The sequence below is a fragment of the Arvicanthis niloticus genome, chromosome 1, assembly GCF_011762505.2.
Source record: "Arvicanthis niloticus isolate mArvNil1 chromosome 1, mArvNil1.pat.X, whole genome shotgun sequence".
Lineage (NCBI taxonomy): Eukaryota > Metazoa > Chordata > Mammalia > Rodentia > Muridae > Arvicanthis > Arvicanthis niloticus.
Window position 1 is genome coordinate 55,076,746 of NC_047658.1, and position 19,971 is coordinate 55,096,716.

The 19,971-nt window shown below is 42.9% G+C and overlaps 1 protein-coding gene across 2 annotated transcripts in view; it reads left to right on the plus strand.

The window, feature by feature from the left end:
* Positions 1 to 698: 698 nt before the first annotated feature.
* The window catches only part of Tmc3 (transmembrane channel like 3), a 40,506-nt gene continuing 21,233 nt past the window's right edge, over positions 699 to 19,971 (plus strand). For both annotated transcript variants that reach the window (XM_034514981.2, XM_034514973.2), the window contains exons 1-10: positions 699 to 978; positions 2,072 to 2,218; positions 6,400 to 6,475; positions 11,779 to 11,860; positions 13,687 to 13,793; positions 14,493 to 14,591; positions 14,691 to 14,833; positions 16,233 to 16,380; positions 17,203 to 17,246; positions 19,688 to 19,835. In XM_034514981.2, the coding sequence (XP_034370872.2) occupies positions 731 to 978; positions 2,072 to 2,218; positions 6,400 to 6,475; positions 11,779 to 11,860; positions 13,687 to 13,793; positions 14,493 to 14,591; positions 14,691 to 14,833; positions 16,233 to 16,380; positions 17,203 to 17,246; positions 19,688 to 19,835 (1,242 nt within the window). In that variant the 5' untranslated portion in view covers positions 699 to 730. The remainder of the gene's footprint in view (positions 979 to 2,071; positions 2,219 to 6,399; positions 6,476 to 11,778; positions 11,861 to 13,686; positions 13,794 to 14,492; positions 14,592 to 14,690; positions 14,834 to 16,232; positions 16,381 to 17,202; positions 17,247 to 19,687; positions 19,836 to 19,971) is intronic.

The following is a 19,971-nucleotide window of genomic DNA, read 5'->3' on the forward strand; positions in this document are numbered from 1 at the left end:
GACATCTCTCCAGCCCCAAAATATAAAATAAAATAAAATAAATAAAAATCTTAATTTTTCTCAAACTCAGCTTTATGAGTCATAATGCATTCTGATATGTCTATACTTAATACCTGTAAGACAAGAACTAGAGTAATTTAGTTTTTGTTACTAGAACATGGAAGTCTTGAAGGTTGATACGTCATTATTTCTAGAGTTTACTTGTAAATGGTAGGTAGCAAGGAAAACATAGGTAGAACTGAGACAATGTGGCAAAGTGTAAATGGTTAATCACTGAAAGTAGCCAGATGTTCATGGTACTGTGGGGTCAACATTTCTGTAAGCTTGACATCTTTCAAAGTAGAAAAACAAAGAGATGTAGAGAGAGAAAACAAATTGAGTGCTATTGTCTGTGCCTGGATAGGCAGTGCACTTGCTGTCTCTAAGCCTCTTCTGGAGAAAGAGAAACAATTTGGGAGCATAGGAGGCACCACACCCTGCCTCCTATGCTCCCAAATTGCTTAGCGACTGTCAGCTGTAATAGATGTAAAGGAATTTGCAAGACTTTGAGTCCTGCTAGGCACAAGAGATTGTGGATGGGCTTTAGGAAGAATCAAGACCTCCCTAGGCCACTGGGCCACGCCTCCAACTCACCAGATCTGAGCCAATCAATGTGGACACACCCACCTCACTGTTACATATGTATGACCCTGGCTGGCCTCCTGCCTTCTTTTCTGCACCCCAGCACCAGATGCAGTCAGGCGTTTGCTCCTGCTTCCGAGGGAAGAGAGCAGGTCAACTCTGCAGGCCTCTTTCAGACAGCTCATTTGGAACAGACCCCTGCCTGCAAACTCAAGACTTTCCAATTCCCTGGCTATCCCTAGGGACCACTGGCTGCAGACCAGGCCTCATGAAAACCTCAAAGGCATCCCAGCGCTACAGAAGCATCCGGAGAAATGCTAACCAGTGCTATCTCTACCAGGACTCCCTGCTGCTTGGGTGAGTGCCCTGCTGGGTTCTCCAGTGCAGAAACTTACTTCTCTGGGGTTATGTGGAACTGGGGTGGCGACCACAGCAATGATCAGAGAGGAAGACAGCTGCAAGCGCCTGCCCCAAATCCTGTATCCTGCACTTATTTTGTTGCCCGCCAATTCGACACATGGGCTTCATCTGCTTCTCCCTGTTTCCTCAATTGCTTGTGTCGGAAGAGAGCAGACATCTGCTAACGCTGATAAATCAGGTGTCTGCTAGAAAACGCTTCCGTTAACGGAGACGTGGGCAAGGATGGGAACCGAACGTCTTAGGTTTTTATTAGGAATATTTTCTGTTAAATACTGAAACCTCCTCTGACTCTAGAGAATTTTTTTTTTTGAGAAAATAAAAGACATCCTGATCAAAACGAGAGGAAATTGTTCTCTTGCAAAAGCCATAGATTGTTCATCTCCTAAAAATAAAAATATTTAGTTACATATTAAATATTACTAGGGAAGAATGGCCGCTAAATGTTGAAAAATCGTTATTCTACACAGTAGCTATGCCCTTAAGGAGTTTGCCTCATGCAGTCATTTAACTCGTTTTTGTTGTTGTTTGTAAAAAACCACTGCCTGCTTCTACATCTCTTGTCTTGTGTTTAAAGTGAACACAAGCGAACAGAGTGACGTCTCCGGGAGACACGGGCTCGCATTTATTTCTTTTACCTCTAGAGTGGGTGAAGGAGGAATTGTGTCTCCAAGCTTCGTTAGTCACCTCAGTGGGCCTACAGACAACACTGTGTCCCTTCTCAAAACTGCTGCTCCTCAAGAATGGAATCAAACATGGGAGTTCCTCTTCTCCTCTCTCCTTTGCTGTCTCTTGCCTTGAGAAGTCATTCTTTTTCACTGACCACTGAAGCAATAGAATCCCGCAAATGAGTTTCTAAGGACTGCTGACACTACCAAATTCTGTCAGTCTATGGATGCACACACACACACACACACACACACACTACAGATGACCCTGGGACAGTGAGATGCAGAAGTTACGCAAGAAAGATGCCCTTTGCTGGAAGCAAGTCTGTAATCAGATTTCCTCCATGATGTCCCTTTCCATTCAGTAACTCCGATGACAGCTTTAATGCTGATGAAACAGGGGACAGCAGTGATCCAGAACAAATCTTCCAGAATATACAGTTTCAGAAAGATCTCATGGCAAATATCCGCTGCAGACCCTGGACCATGGGGCAGAAGCTGCGGGCACTGAGGTAAGGAAGGGGCCCCACAGCAATCACTGGTAAGAGTGAACATGTGATCCAAGAGCTGTGGCCATCCTGTCTGACTCAGAGAAGTACCAAAGATGCCTGAGGGCATCTAGACATAGCTGTTACAGTGCCTATGTGCTTGTAGCGTGTGTGTGTGTGTGTGTGTGTGTGTGTGTGTGTGAATGTGGTCTCTGTGTGTGATTTGTGTGTATGAGAGTATGTGTGTGAGTGCGGTGTGTGTGGAGTGTGTATACACATATGTGTGTGATATATGCATATGCACATCTGTGTATGTGTGTGTGTGTATACACATGTGTGTGAATGTGGTCTCTGTGTGATTTGTGTGTATGAGAGTATGTGTGTGTTTGAGTGCGGTGTGTGTGGAGTGTGTATACACATATGTGTATGATATATGCATATGCACATCTGTGTGTGTGTGTGTGTGTGTGTGTGTGTGGTGTATTGTGCTATGTTGCTAGACAGTTTGGAGTTGACAATCTCTGTTCCAAACACTAGATTTTCACATTGTCTCGGATCTCACAGGAGACAGAGTGAGAGCCAGAATCAAAGAGACATTCACTGCACTTCCTTGCTTTTATCTCCCTCGGGAAGGAAATCTCTTCAGGAAGCCAGGTTATTAGGATATTTCGAGTCTATTAGAGAGTCTCTCAGTCACAGTTAAGTGCTTATACTTTGAAGGCAGATTCCCTCCCTGAATTCAAATACTACCTCCTCAGATCTCTAGCTGTTTGATATTGGACAAGTTCCCTAACCTCTCTAGATATAAGTCCTCTGGCTAAAGCTGAAGTGACATAAACAACGACTCCTACCTCCTACAACAGTGTTGCCAAAAATGTCAACAGCTAAGCTAACTGTGCCTTCAAAACCACTACCTGTGTGGTCCCTCAGACTCAGGACCAAATGGAATGGGAAATGAACCCAGCCTCCCTTGTCCTATCTCACTCTCATCTCTGTGACACTGGGGATAGCCTCCAATGCTTTCCACACAATAGCCCACACTCAACCAATGAACTATTTTCCTGGTCCCTAGCATTGTAAATATTCAATTCAGCTTGATCCTTTTGACCAGTCAAGTTTAAACTTCAGGAGTTTAGCTTACTGAACAACGGATATGCTAAGGTGCTAGCTCTGTGTTCAATATGTGATATTCACACCCAAGAATGGGGGTGACTGTCACAGACCCCATAAGGGGTATTGGTGGCATGGTCTTCATAACCCATGTAACTGAGCTACTGTGAACCAGGAGTACACGCTCCTGGGAAAGCAGCCCCCATGACTGGTGTTCAGGCACCTACTGTGTGCCCAGAACTGCTGTCACACCTCGATCTTCAGGGTGGTTTTTCTAGATGCCAGTGGGTATTCCTTTCATACTCCCATCTATTGGACTTGTAATGCTTGCTATCAAATCATCCCTTTCTGAGATTGGAGTCCAAGTCTAACCAACATGACCTTCAGGCTAAAGGCATCCACACTTTCATCTCAGATGGCTGCAATGGATTCTTCTCTGCCCACTTTCTGAGTATGTTTCTAGATCTTATCTATTCTTTCCTTTCAGGGTGCACAGCACTCTGCCCACTTTTCAGATGAGAAGACTGATGGAGACATTAATAGAGCAGTCTGAGCAAATGCTGCCTGTGAATATGTAAAGCTGTGACAGGCTCAGCTTTAAATGAGACACTCCAATCCTAAGTCCAGGGTCTCTCATGTTAAACCATAGAGATTTTATGTCAGTTTTGGAGTGAGTCATTTAAAACTAAACAAGGTTAACTTTCAGGCACCATTCAGGAATGTCAGTCAGGAATGTCAGTTTTTATCTGAGTAACGGGAAGTTAAACTGTGTGTGTGTGTGTGTGTGTGTGTGTGAGAGAGAGAGAGAGAGAGAGAGAGAGAGAGAGAGAGAGAGAGAGAGAGAGAGAGAGAGAGAACCTGTGTGTGCACTAGTAGAGGGAACAGGGGTCAACACCAGGCATCTTCTGCTGCTCTCCACCTTATTCTTTGAGACAGAGTCTCTTACTGAGCCTGGAGCTCTCTGTTCCAGCTAGATGAGCAGGTCAGTCAGTTCTCAATACCTTGTCTCTTTACCCACCCATGTGATGTGAGGCTTACAAATATGTGCGACTGTGCCCAGCTTTTACCTGGGCTGGGTATCCAACCTCAGTTTCCCATACTAATACAGTAAGCAGTTCACTCACTTTGAGCCATCCCCCCCCAGCCCCAAGATAAATCCTTATAATATTGAAACAAGAACAGAATACCTGCTTACCATTCTTCCAGATAACTTCAGGAATAAAACACAAATCCAGGTGTCTGGTGAATTCAGTCATACCTTTTTACTCACCAGCGCTCCAAAATGTCAGACACAGGCCATTCCTCAGGCTGACAGCAAGGCTCCTTTGTCATCCCCTTTCAACCGACATCTCTTGCCCTTTACCTTGAAAAGCTCCACTTCATTAACTGGACCTGTTGAGGCTGATCCTGGTGTCTGTGGAAGGTGCAGAAGGTGCTGAACCCTGACTGCTTAAAACCAGGAGGTTTTAAGCACACCACAAGTAGCGATAGCTGTCTGTGAGGACACCACACACACTTGTTCCTGTTACGGGGCCTGTGGGATGTGTACCTCGCCTTCATCTCTCCACACCTCTCACCCTCTGCCATGGAGCCCACTCTTCTCCATCACTGTGTCTTGGCAGCTGGGTCATATTTACTGAGTAGGAAGCCTTTCCAGGGCAACTATTTTCTTCATGACTGTATTCTACTGTCCTTGACCCAAAATAAAAGTGCAGAAAATACATGCAGGAACAAAGTTACAAATGAGACTATGAAATCACTTGCTATTTTGACTTTTGCAGTATTTTATTTCTTTTACAAATGCTTGCTGTATATGTGCATAGAGGGTGCCCCTCATTGTTTCTGTACTTGCTCTATTGATCAGAGTAGAGTCAGTGTGTGTGGTAGGCTACAATAATGAAAGTATTATTGAGTAGATAGAAGGATGGGTTAGTTCAAGGCATTTTATTAAGTAACTCATTTCTCCAGTTTCAATTTCTGTCTGTTTTTAAAGATCCTGGGGGTGGTAGCACAAGCCTTTCATCCCAGCACTTGGGAGGCAGAGATAGGTGGATCTCTCAGTTTGAAGCCAGCCTGGTCTACAGAGTGAGTTCCAGGACATCCAGGGCTACATATGGAAACTCAGAGAGAGAGAGGGTCATGGAAGAAAGGAAAAGAAAGAAAAAAAGACAAAACACTGAAGTGGAGATCTCAGGTCAACTCAATAGAGTGATCAGTGTGTCAGTCATTTGCCAAGATTAGATTGGGTTCATGGCTTGTATACACACAACTTTGTTATACTAACTAACTTGATAACATTCCCTCCTTGAAGCAGGGTTCTTGAAGGTAGGTATGGCTTTACTATTAAAGAACTGACTAGACAGCTGGAAAGACAGTGAGCTTCCAGAGAACCTGGGTCAATTCCCAGCACATACATGGCAGTTTGCAATGGTTCATAACTCCAGTCCCAGAGATCTAACTCCCTGCCCTTCACTGGCACTGCATTCATGTGGTACACAGATATCCATGCTAGCAAACACTCATTCACATAAGATAAAAATACAATCCCAAGAAATGTAATGAAAGGAAATGCCTGGAAGAGGCAAGCTGTCAAGTGAAGGAGCTAAGATATGGTATCTGCTATCAGAATGCTCAAAGCCTGGGATCCCCAGCCAGCCACCAGCCTAGGACGCACTTGGACAAAGTAACTACTGTGAATCCATTCTTTGCAGTTATTAGTTCATCCACATAGGTGGTAAGACAGTTTTAAGGTGTGTGCGTGCGCGTGCGCGTGTGCGTGCGTGCGTGCGTGCGTGCGTGTGTGTGTGTGTGTGTGTGTGTGTGTGTGTACAAGTATCTGTGGAAGTCATAAGAGGGCATATAATCCCCTGGAACTGGAATTATAGGTGTCAAACAGAACTCTGGTCCTCGAAAGAGCAGTAAGCACTCTTAATTCCTGAGCCATCTCTCCAGTCCCTTAAAAATAGTTCTAAAAGCATTTATTTTCTTGTTATCAAAGTACAAAAAATGAATTATTTGAATTCTACGCCTTATCATTTGGTGTTTCTTTCCTGCTGCAGTAAAGTTGGGGTCACTTTACGTTTTTCTTCTCTCAGACGAGCAAAGGAGATTGTTCTGAAGTTCGAAGGCAGACTGACTAGAACTCGAGGCTACCAAGCAGCGGGAGCAGAGGTAAAGAGCACACATGAGGCACGCGGGCCGCCTTGCTGGTTGTCTCTGGAACCCGTCACCCCAGTCCTCACACATACTTAGAAGTATCCACCACTAACAACCATAGAATATTGATAAGTCCACAAGTTCAACCACCACCAAACCTGGATCTCAGTCCTGGAGACCACCAGTTATAAGTTGTATAATATAAGTAAGTCTAGTTTATTGGGAAAAGGAAACCCTTTGTGAGAATTATCCGGCAGCCTTCCTGACTCCGCCCTATGAAAGAGCTTCACTTGCTTCATCCCTGCATCTGAATCACTGCAGCATCACACCCACAGAGATTTAGGCAAATCCCAGCTCTCATCTAATAGTCCAAGCTAGGGGGTGGATTAGCCTCTTTCCTAAGCAGATAGCTAAAACTAAAACTGAGTATATTATGAAATTTCCCATTTTCAATGCGGTTTCATGTCTTCAAAAAACACAGATTTAAAAAAAAAGTCATGTCTATGCTTAAATATCCCCAACTTAGTATCTTCCTATAAGAGATATTTTAATTTTAAATCCCATTTAATTCCATTAGGTAAATACATAATTTTACTTCATCATAATAACAATACCTTTCTTTGCTTCTTTTCCCACTTAAAACCTTAAATATTCTTATATTGATCTATAGAATCTATGTTTATCATTTTACAAAACTGTTTAATATTCCATCACAAAATGTCTGTTTGTTTTATTATTCAGCTGCTGGTAGATTTTTAAGGTGCTTCTAGATTTTCCCTTATTATTAACTCTACAAAGAACATGTTTGCCATGTACAGATTCTTTTGTCATTTTAAATTCATTTTTAAATTAAATATAGAAGCTATAGTCCACCTAGGAAACATTATGAGTTTGGATTTTTTTGGTTTGGCTGGATGTTTAGTTTTTATCTTTTGTTTCGTGGGTTGTTGTTGTTGTTTTGGTTTGTGGTTTTTTGGTCATGGTAAATATTACAACTTATTTTCCAAAAGTGTTAACATTTATATCATCATATAAATAATGAAATAATTAACCTGACCTTATTAAATCTACACAAATCTTGAGTGTTATATTTTAAGTTTATTAATTTAACAAAAAATATAAATACATTCATTAAATTTTCTGAAACAAAATTTATTAATTTTAGATTAAAATGATTTTTAAAAATCCTCCAAGTTAAGGCCTCTGTGTCATTTCTTCTTACTCTTCAGAGAATCTCTTTTGTTTATGACCAAAATAACTTCTGACCCCTTACACCAGCTGCACTGAAAGGGAGTTGGTGAGGTAAATATACAGAATACAATTGTATTTTTATGTTCTCATGTGCTTCTAACTTTCTGCTAGTTTTCTATAAACCATATGAAATACTATGGGGAAATGGTTTTAAATAGTACAAGACCTTTCATTGACTTCAGACAGTATATTTATGGATATATATATGTGTATATATATATACATATGTAGATATATACATATAAACATATATACACATATGCATATACACAGACATATACATCATATACATATACATCATATACACATACACATATACATATGAATGAAAAGATGTTGGTACTTTTAACACCATCAAATTAGCTATGGATAAAAAGCATAATCTTTTTAAGGTGAGACCACACTAACAGGCTAGATGGGGTGGCACATGTCTATATTCTCAGCACTTGGGAGACTAAGACAGAAAGATTTCAAGTTTGAGGTTAACCTGCACCGCATACTAAAACTCTGACCAACAAGCATTAAAAAACATGAACACCACTTACATGGAAGGTATTCTGAATTATCAGAAGAAGAGTTTTGTAACAAAAATAGGTAACCCAAAATCCCTGCCCTACTTGGAAACTATCTAGTTCTCACTGTGGGTATCAGTTACTATTCTGTGCTGTGATAAAACATCAGACACAAAAGCAACCTAGGGAAGGGTTTATTTTGGGTTCCAGTTCCAAAGCAAGTGTCTATAATGGCAAGGGAAGGATGGCGGCAGGTAGCCAGAGCAGAAAACTGAGAGATCACGTGTTTAGTCACAAGCACAGGCAGACAGCAAACTGGAAGTGGGGTGAGGCTATGAACACTTGAACCCCTCTTCTGTCAAGGCTGTATAACTATCCAACCACCACCACCAACTGGGGACTAAGTGTTCAAATACCTGAACGTGAGAGGGCCATTTCTCAGTGAAACCACTGTGCAGGGCATGCATCTCCAGGCCATTTAGCATTGCCCATGCCTGAGCAAAGGATATTTTCTTCCAGTTAAGTTTAGTTTGGGGCATAGAGATGGTAGCTACTGCTCCGGTCTGTTAAATATGGCTTCATATTCATTCAGCCTCAGCTCAGGTGCATCCTTGGAAGCTAGGGCATCCCAATCTCCATACATGAAAGAGCCCCTCCCCCCAGCCTGACTAGGACAAGGGATTGCTTGTGTACCCTCCCTGTACAGAGATACAAACTCTTCCCCAGGTGACACTTATCCTGCTTACTGTCTCTGCTGCAAGAGAACACAGCCAAGGGACTCCAGACAAGTTGGAAGTGAGCATACTTCTCAGGACCTAGCATACATGTTAGAACAGTTATCCCAGGAGAACAAGAGCTTCCCTTACCAACAGAAGTGACAAATTTTACTAAGAAAACAATTTACCCAGGTGAACAAGAGCTTCCCTTACCAACAGAAGTGATAAATGTTACTAAGTAAACAATTTATCAAATAACACAAACTTACCAATCACCAGAATATTCTAACCAAAGTAGAGTCACCAAAACGCAGTCAGCCAAGCCCATAGTTATGACCTGGTTCATTTCCATTTGTTTTTCGTTGGCTTTTTAGACCATGACTCAGTCCAGGTTCTCTGGTCTTCTGCTGTGGGGGTTGGGAGCAATCATCAGAGAAGCATGGCATATTTTTCCCGTGCCTTCCTTAATGATGGTCATCAATAATCACCTTTTCCAATCATATCTGTTTCTATTATTATCATATGCCAGTTATGTATACATGGGTCTCACTGTTAGATTTTCACGCATGTATATGAAGCCTTTGGATCATAGTCATCTGCCACTACTCTCTTGTCTCCCCTTCCGCTCCCACTGATCCCCTTCATGTCCCTGGATATTCTCTCTACTCTTGTGTCTGCCCGCTGTCTGCTCATAAACCAACAAGTTTAATTAAGTTCACTTACATGACTAACATGGGTTGGGAGTTATTTATGGGAGCACAGGCAACTTCCCAGTAGCAACATCATGGAAGACAATGTCACACACAACCCTCCACCTCTTCTCTGGCTGTGGAAAGCCCTTCTATGTTACCAAATACTATGTAAGTATAGGGAATCTGGTTTTCCAAGCCTCACACTTGTAGGGAAATTGTGTCTCTTGCCTATAGAGCTACCTGAGTTAGTCTATTTTGTGTGCTGAAATTAAAAACGGGATAAGACTGGGTGCCAGTCACCCCAGAAATCATTAGCTGCCTATAAATGCCGAGGAGCAGCCTCTTGATGTCTGCTCCATTAGCAGTCTTTAGTTGTCTGTAAATCCTGGAGAAGGGGCAGGAGCTGGCTAAAGCCTTCCTTCCTCCTCCAGCGCTGAGGTAAGCACAGTTGCTAAGAATGAGAGAGTGAGGTAGGTACGCTGTGCCTGGAAGACAGCATCCCATAACTCTCCACCCCTTCCTCTGCCTCTAGAAAGCCCTTTCTAGGCAAAGCTGTTATTACCAAAGACCACGTGTAAGCATAGAGAATCTGGCTTTTCAAGTCTTACATCTCTCACCTACAGAGCTAGCCTGCTTTGTGCACTAAAATCCACAGACTATTAAATGGAGAAAAGACTGGATAGCACTCACTACTCCTTCTACAGATAAGCCAATGGCTGCCCATGGAAAGAAAAGGACTTTCTCGGGGCTCATGGCAAAGCAGATGTACAATGAAAACTAGAGCTCAGACTTCTCCTGTGCTTTTTGACTTTAGGGCTTTAAAGCTGTGAGGAGACTCGATGTTTGCTAAGCCCAGGCCTTTGCTGGAGGATGCTTGAGCATCTGATCTTGGGGATGAGAAAGCTTGTATTTTCTGGGCAGGTGATGTCAGGCAGACTTAAGAAAATTGCAAGAGAGGCCAGGGACCCTAACAGGGAGAATTCAGAGACAGACATACTTCTTCCTGGCTACTCATATGCAGTCTGTATGATTGCTCACAGGAATCATGTCTGTCTTTGACTTAGTTCTCAAATCATGAACTAAAGACAATTCGACCTTCTGATAAAACTCAGACTGCCATGTGCAGGCAGCCGTCTGGCCTTAGCAGATCCATCCAAAATGATATTATCCTGTGAGTCTGTGTCAGGACCGCGTGCTGTCTTACAGTTGGGAATGCTGTAATTACATTTGTGGCTCTTCCTTGTGCAATGATATCATTTGCTTCCAACACAACCCTGGACTGTTTGTGTGTTAGAATGCACAACCTTCCAATTTTGCTGGAGAGCAGAGCCGACACGGGCCACATTCTGCTTTACTCTCCTTTGAGAAAAGGAGTAATGATTTCATACTTTTCGCAGGTGTGTAAATCCACAGACAAAATTTTCAAGCTCATTCCCAGCAGCTTCAGCCAGGACAGGGGCTAGGATGTATCTTGTAGGACACAGATGCACCTGGAATGGAGCTTATTCTCAAGGAGGATTCTAGATTTTTGGTCTCTGAACTGGGATGCAGGTAAAATCCTCTGGGAAACTGGTGAGGCCGATCGACCCCTAGAGCTACTAGGGGTCAGTGGCTGGGTCAAATGAGTATCTTGATATATCCCTAATGAGACTTCTGCTTTCCTAGTCCTCAACCCATTAGTAGGGCAGACTGTGACCCAAAAGATTATAGATCACAGGGCTGTTATGTAGCTCAGTTGGTAAAATGGCTGCCTAAGATGTGCAAAACCCTGGTCTCAATTGGCATCACATTAACTGGCTGTGGTGAGTCCACTTGGGGGGTAGAGACAGCAAGATCAGAAGTTCAGGGTTATCCTTAGGTACATATTGAATTTGAAGCCAGCCTGGAATTCATGGGATTCTGCTTCCAAAAAGGAATGCAGACCCCATAGCTCAGAGTGCAAACCAGATCTATACCACCTGGTCATGACACAGGGAAGATGAGGGGCTACTTTGTTTTTAGAGATGCTTAGTAGTCTGAGAAGCTATAGTTAAAGGTTCTGTGGATGTGTCCAGGATCCCCTTCTCTACCCAGAATCCACCCCAGAGCCTTATCTATTACCAAGGTTATAAATGAGAAGTTTTCTAATCATGGCTTCTCCTGTCTAGCTCTGGCGGAAATTTGCCCGTCTGGCCTGTAACTTTGTGGTCATCTTCATCCCCTGGGAAATGAGGATAAAGAAAATTGAAAGTGAGTATCCACTGGAGGACTGCAAGGGTGGTGTGCAACTGTGACCAGCACACAGCCTGAAATATCTGGTGAGCCTTGGCCATCCTGCAGTAGAGTCAGCCTAGGGCACTTGTACAGCTAGAGGCTCTGTTCTTGTGGGACTGACTCAAAGATAGAAGACCTGGTGTCCTCCCACCTCCCAGTCCCCATGCTGCCTTTCCACATTCCTCCATGGCTCAGTTTCATTCCTAGTACGTTTATTCACTCAGACAGCAAACTCTGAATGATCAGTGAAAAACTGCAAGGGTAAGTAAGATGGTAACTTCAAGATATAAACATTAAAATATGTGTTTTTATAGAAAAGACTGTAAGAATTTAGAAAATGCATATTAAAAATAAATTAATCAAGCTCAAATCTTTCTCCTCCCCCACACACAGAAGAGTGAACAAATATTTTAAAGTCATAATGTGAAGAAAAAAAATGAAGTTTGAGCCAAGATGATGATGTGAAGAGACATGAGTGCATTTATTTTAAGTTGTAGACTTTCCCAAAAGTCAGTTTCCACGTTTAATGCAATTTCACAAATATTTTTAACATATTGCTTAGCGTTCACGATTAAATGATTAGAAGATGCAAGAAGAAAAAGATACAAGAGATAAATTGGGAGATGGGAGTAAGAAATTATTCTCAAGAAATTGCATGAACAAAAGGTTAAAATAAAATACATGATTAAATGCTAAACAACCAAACAGCAGCGTAGCACAGCACAGTGTAGGAACTGACCAACATTAAAAGGAATAGGCAAACATTTCAGAAACAGGAATGTATCTTGTTGTTACTTCTGCATCCAGTTGTTACTGGAGTCAAGGAGAAATCACTCTGTAGATTCAGCAGTTTCAAAGAGTAAATATGGTCCTGTCATTTTAATATTCTATTAAATATATGTATAGTCAGAAATCATGAAAATCATTAAAGAAGGTATAATAGATAAAATCTCAGCAGGGATGCCTGTTTAATCATAAAAGGTGAAGTGGGAAACTCTCTAGAAAAACTGCTTTCTAATTTAATTATTGGAAAATACTTTTTAAAGGTTTGTTTATTTTCAGGTGTATGGATGTGTCACCTACATATGTGTCTGTGCACCACATGTGTGTACTGCCCTCAGAGGCCAGCAGAGGGCGTCTGGAAGTGGAGTTACAGATGGCTGTGAGCCATCATGGGGGTGCTGAGAGTCATACCCAAGTCCTCTGTAAGAGCAGCTAATGTTCTCACCCACTGAGCCATCTCTCCAGCCTCAGAAAATAGATATTATATACATAAAAAAACTTAAATGCTAGATGGGAAGTTAGAAAAATCATTTTGTTATTTCAGTGGAGTGAAATGTTCTCTTACCTTTAAGTTGAGAGGAGGTGTGTGAATATAGACCATTACAGACTTTCTACATATCCCTTATCTGGCTTTTCCAGTTCATTCCACAATAGTTTCCATGCTGAAATTAAGACAAAGGACCTTAGAGAAACTTTGGGAAGTAATGTAAAGTAATGCAACATGTCACAGTATATGAACGTCTCTTAACACATGAATTAGTAAGTTTGACTCAACATATTCAAATGGGTAGAGCGCTGGAAGGAGATTGTCAGTGTTTTGGGTCAATTAAAGCTGGTCTTTCTGTACACAGAACCAGAGGCCAGACACAGGATGCTGACCCAGCTAAGCAACCAATGGTGGAGGGTAGTGGGGGGCACCATATGACATCACTTTTCTTGTGTTTGCTGCTGCTGAAGGTGAGTGACAAGGCTCTCTGTGGTATGAGAGCTGAGCAACACTCTCTGTTGTCTTTCCATAGGTCACTTCGGATCTGGTGTGGCCTCCTACTTCATCTTCCTGAGGTGGTTATTTGGAATTAACATAGTGCTCACGGTGATGACTGGTGCTTTTGTTGTCCTCCCAGAGGTAAGAGTTGTCCCAGGAGCGAGCCTGGAGGTATAAGGCCTGAGGGAGAAGCAGGTGCTATAACCTGCTGCCCTCACTATTACACTAGGAAGGCTAGAAGAACATGGGAAGCTTTGTAAAAGAACACAGGGTATGTATCAGACTTAGTCATCGCTACTCAGTGGCCATATGTCACAAAAGAAGATTTGAGCATGGCAGAGACCAATAAGGAAAGCTAAAATCTGAATTTCATATCATGAATATACTTTTCCTTTTGATTATTTTCCCCAACAGCTCAGTATATAAAAGCCATTTCTATCCATGTCTCTCAGGCCATTCAAGAAGAGGTGACAGGGTGTATTTGGCCCATGTAATAATTTATCTACCCAGTATTCCAAGTAAACTCTGTCCTTGTAAACAAATAGAGCCATTCATTTCCTTGGGCATAAGAGGTCCAGGAACCTCAATGATTTAGCCACAGAAGCCACTATTTTTTTTTTTTTGAAATGGGTTTACACAGTAACAGTGCAAGCAGGCACATTTCAGACAAAGCAAAACTCAGGCACATATTAATTTCTTGTTTAAGAGAATCAAGCTAAAGTCTACCACAATCCCTAGAGATACCATTGGGACATCTCAACAGACACACAGGGGTCCACCATTCCTTTCATCTGGTCCCCCTAGCCCAGAGAAACATGTCAACCCTTCCTCTCTCACCAGCTAATCGCAGGCCAGCCCTTTGGAAGTACAGCCAGCAAGACCATCCCCCAAGAACAGGTCATGTCTGCACAGGATCTGGACACTGTCTGGTCCCTGGGGGTAAGGCTAATGTTGACTACACCCAGAGCTTGAGGGAGAGCTAAAAGGGCCACAGTTCTGGGATCTAGGAATCAGAAATAATTTGAATGCTCTTTGCAGGGCTATCTTCAATACTCTGTCTTATTCTACGGATACTACGGAAGAGAGAGGCGGATTGGAAGAGCAGGCTACCGCCTGCCCTTGGCGTATTTCCTGGTGGGGATGGCAGTATTTGCTTACAGCTTCATCATTCTCTTAAAAAAGTATGACTGTCTGCTTCTCAAGACCATGTCAGAAGTTAGGCTAGAACATGTCTGACCTCACCTCCTGCCAATAGCCCTGTTGAAGTTATGAGTCACTAAAGCCACTTTACAGAGGAAGAGACCAAGACTCAGAGTTATACTAAGTTTAGCCAGCACGTACTATATGCTGACTACTTTGTGCAAGGCTCTGTGTGGGGTCTGGTTGAGACAATGCCATAGCTGCACTAATAAGATCTGATCAATGACATCGAGGTGACTATAGGTGGGAGAATGCACACAGCTTGTGTGTTTATCTATGACTAGATGGTAAAGCATGCCACTGATGCCTCTTGTTCAGCGTTGAGAGGAGGTCATAGTATAAAATAAGGAAAACTGACTAGAGTTACGAGTCCTGCAATGTACCAGTGTGAGCTCCACCAACTTCACCTGGAGCCCTGTGGCAGCTCGCTTTTCCTCTGTGTACACATTGACTGAGAGAGGTACCAGGTTTCCTTCCCAGCTAACATTCTATGCTTCTCTGTAAATAAAACTAGGGAGTTGGGGTTATGGGGTAGATTCAGAGTTGACAAAGTAGCACAGGGAAAGCCTGGCCTTGATTACCTTGTCTCTTGCCTTTGGTCTACTTTGCTCTTTCACCATTGCCACGCCCCTTATTGCCCTGGCAGCAAAGTGTACATAGAGGTGCTTATCAGAAACTATATAGCAAATAAATAGGCAAACCTTCAAGAGATGTAGAGTGACTTGGAAGGGTTCTTCCAATGACTGAAGGCTCCCCAACTTAGCTCCTGGTGGCCTCAAAACCCCTCCAGAACAACTTCAATCCTTTACTGGGTGTTACTCTTTAAAAGTAACACAGAGCAGGTGAGAGAACAAAAAATGTAACTGGGGAAGAAAGCCAAGGCTTATTACTGGAGAGATGACCTAAAGGACAGAGGGGGGGATCTCCTGCCTTCAAATATGTGAGTGTCATGTGCAGGAGGGAGTCAGCAGTTTTGGGAATCACATGGGGAGAAGTTACCATAGGCAGAAGCTTCAAGAACACAGCTTCAGCCCAGAGAGCAGGTGAAGAGTTTACCATCGCAGCTGCAGACATGAGACCTCCTGTGACAAGCAAACCTCAATGGCTGCTGACTGCAATAGTGCTGGTGGTGTGGTATCACATGGTGGACTCACGTGATAATTACCATTGTCATATACACACAGCTAAAGGATGGGCTGAGGGTCCAAGCGTGGTTAAAGTCCAGCCAGTGTTCTGCTTGCCAAGCAGGAACTAAGGAGTTATGTCAGGACCGCTTTGCCCAAGTCACACAAAGGCTCCGTGTCAGGTTTTGGCATCTTGGAGGAGGTGATCCCATCCCTGAGACATGCTCCTGTGACCTCAGTGGGGCCTCTCTTGCAGGATGGCTAAGAACTCCCGCACCAGCTTGGCCAGTGCTTCCAATGAAAACTACACCTTCTGCTGGAGGGTGTTTTGTGCTTGGGATTACCTCATTGGGAACCCAGAGGCTGCAGAAAGCAAAACAGCTGCCATCCTGAACAGCATTAGGGTAAGTGAAGGCACTGCTATTGGAGCCCCGGCAGCAAGACAGTAAGCGCCCCCTGCTGGCAGAGCCAGCACAGCTCTCTTCCCTTCTAGGCCCAGCCCAGGACAACAGACCCATAGAGGTGACCTTGACCAGAAATGAAAGACAAGAGTCCATAGGATGTGAGAAAAAAAAAAAAAAAGGCTTTAAATGTCTCTTTATTTCTGTGTATTGATCCATTGTCTTAAAATTTTGATTTGTATATTTTTAATAATTTATGCAATGGATTGTTAAAACCTACACATGAATAAATACTTCTACATTATGCATATAAGCGTTTTAGCTTAGATATAAATGTGATCAGAATCAGAGATTTGGGTCAGCTGAGTGTCATAGGGAATTAAAGGGAACCTTATTTTGTGGAGGAAATATTTCCATGATTCAAAAATCTCACAGCCCCTTTTCTCCATTCTTTCTTTCCAATCTCCAGTTGTTTTCAATAATTGATTATTGGATAATTGATATTTAATCTATTGCTATCAATAGAAACTTGCAGAAGCTATATTGAAGATAAAAATTAAGATAATAGAGTGGGAATTTTTGTTGTTGTTGTTGTTGTTGTTGTTGTTGTTGTTGTTGTTGTTAGTGGTAGTGGTGGTTGGTTTTTGTTTTTAGACCCAGACTGGCTCACACTTACTATGTGGCTAACCATAGCCCCAAAGTCTTGATCCTCCTAAGGGTTGGGATCACAGCATGGACCATCATGCCCAGTTAGATACATTATTCCTAGTGCTTATAATTGGTTATAAGACCAAGCTCTAATGCTATGTGTATTTTTCCTTCAAGGAGGCCATACTGGAAGAGCAAGAAAAGAAAAAAAACAAAAATATGTAAGTATTAATATGCCCACTCATTAATTTTTGCCTCATTTTGGTACAAAAATTATCAAGTTGTCCATCTTATTTTCATAATTGTTACACAGCTACTCTTTCCTCTTGATGCCAGTCTCCTCAGTAATATGACCTGGGGAAATCTCATTCTTTTTCCACATCAGTCTTTGGAAGTGCTTTCTCCTGCAGAACCTGCTGAAACTGGATGGGAGGTCTGAAACTGATGAGTTTCCTATTCTTTGACTTACATAATAAAATGGCTGATTTTAGTAATAATTTCTAGTTGGGGAAGTGAAGGAAACATATGAGTATAGTTAGAACTAATTTATTTAGAAACAAATCTCTGAGTTCCTAAGATACAAGGAACATCCCATTCATACCCATAGCCTTCAGAGATGACCTCCTGGGGGCCAGGTTTGTCCTGAGATCTTTAAACAGAGACCCTGTGGAATAAGAGGGTGCTGCTATGAAGGGGCCATGGCCCTGTCCTCCTTAGCACAGGCATGCCCACCTGCCTCATTGAATTTATAGTCCTTCTCTTCAGTTAAATGTGTGTCTACTGGCTACCGGGAATGATGGGATCAGGGGCAGAGCGAGAAAGAACTGTACACAGGCAGCTAGGAAGGATGTGTTCTAGTCCTCCCTTACATAAACCCCAGTGACCCAGAAAGCTAGATCACAACCTTTTTGAGCTACATTTCCTCTCCAGTGAAATGGCAGGATAGATCTCATCAGGCCTCTCAGAGGCTAAAGAACAAGCCCACCATAGTCATTTACAGCCCCTGAAAGCAACAACATCAGTTCAGATTAACATCCCTGGCAGTGGGATACAGAGTCTGTGTCTTTAGCATATCTAATCAAATGATTTAAATGATCTCTGGAATTCGAAAAATGGTAGCCACTTTTAAGTTTATTCTAGATCCAAGAGGTCATTACTGGTGACCAAGGAGGAACGAGTTTTCTCATTCTTCTCCCACAAACCCTCTTCCTCATTCTGTCGCTCAGAGGAAGACAGATGTAACTGGTACTCTGGACCAGGGGAGACGCATAGGAAGAGGAAACCATCATTTGGCCACTTCACTCAAGGCCCAGCTTGCTTTTAATCAACAGGAAGGATGCCAGGGGCTTGGCCATGAGGAGCCAGGCTTTGTATCCCCTGCTACATTCCTACTAACTGGTGCCTAGTGGGTAGTATGATCCTGGCATTGATAACTCTGTGCTCTAGAGGCAGGAGGATGGCATTGATGGACCTAGCTCTCTAGGTGTCTTCTACCCCAGTGCTTCACAGTTCAGGGTCTATGGTGTTTCCCTTCCAGAGCAGACAATAACCATGTTATCTAGCACATTATGTTATCCTGTTTTACCTGGAAGATATCATTCACCATATCATTTAGGAACCAGTTTCTTTTTATGCCAACGAAGGGCAAAAATGTGCATAAAAGGAAATATCTTGACCTGCCCAAGCTCCCCTGTAGTAGGACTTAGGGAGGAGTGGTTCAATTCTGTGTGCCCCTTCAAATCATCTTTCTCCAGGCAGAGTTGTGCAAGCTTGCTTGTATCTAGGCTAACTAGCCCACCACTGCCCTGGGAAGTACTCAATAGGGTCCTGGTCAACACTCATGGACTGTTAACCACAGCATAAGTATGCCGTGGGAGTCAGCACCCATAGACTCCCCCAGGGCTCATGGTATGGAAAGATGGGCGGGTCTACCAACTGTCATCTGAAAGATGAGGCCAGTCTTTCTCCCCTCCCCATTCTTCTTCTGCTGGAAACTGTGTGCTTCACAGGACTCTAATGTGTGTGTGTGTGTGTGTGTGTGTGTGTGTGTGTGTGTGTGTGTGTGTGTATGTGTGTATGTGTGTGTATAATGTACATATTGTTTAGTGTAGATGTGAATATATATGTGTGCATGATACTGAAGTATATGTTGAGCATTTTTTCCTAATGCCTTTCCACCTTTATAGTTTGGGACAGGTTCTCTCACTGAATCCGAAGCGCATCAGTTTGACTAGACTTGCTGGCCAATAAGTTTCAGGGTTCTGCCTATCTCTGCCTCCCCCAAAACCAAGTGCTGGGGCTATATGTACACTCCACTTTGCCTGGCATATATTAAATGTTGCCTCTCGGAATCTGAACTCAGGTTCTTGTGCCTACATGGCCAGCACTTCGCAACTGACTCATTTCTCCAGCTCTGTAAGACTTCAATTTTAAGCAACAAACCTAAAACTAAAACCTACATATTTGTTTTAGGTTTTAAAACCTAAAACAAATGTTTGATGGTTTCTTAGTTCCAAGCTGCTGTCTGGCCAAATTTATAACTCTGTTGATCTCTCACAAAGGTGGAAATTGGCAGCAGAGGAGGCAAAGAGGTCCCCAGCAGGGAAAAGGCCCCTCTCCTCAAGTTCTGCCATCTACATCAGGGTACTGCTTCTCCCTGCAGGGCGGTGACTGTCTGCCTGAGAATCATTGCCAACATCCTGGTGCTCCTCTCACTGGCTGGAAGCATCTATCTCATCTACTTTGTGGTGGACCGGTCCCAGAAGCTGGAGCAGTCAAAGAAGGAGCTGACACTTTGGGAAAAGAATGAGGTACCCAGCAACTAGCAGCTATGTCTCTAAAGCAGGTGCACTTTAACGGGGATAACAACATTGCCTCCTCTCTGCTTCTTTAGTGAACTAGACTGAAATATCTTTAGAAATAAGTCTAACCTGTTAGTTAGAGAGT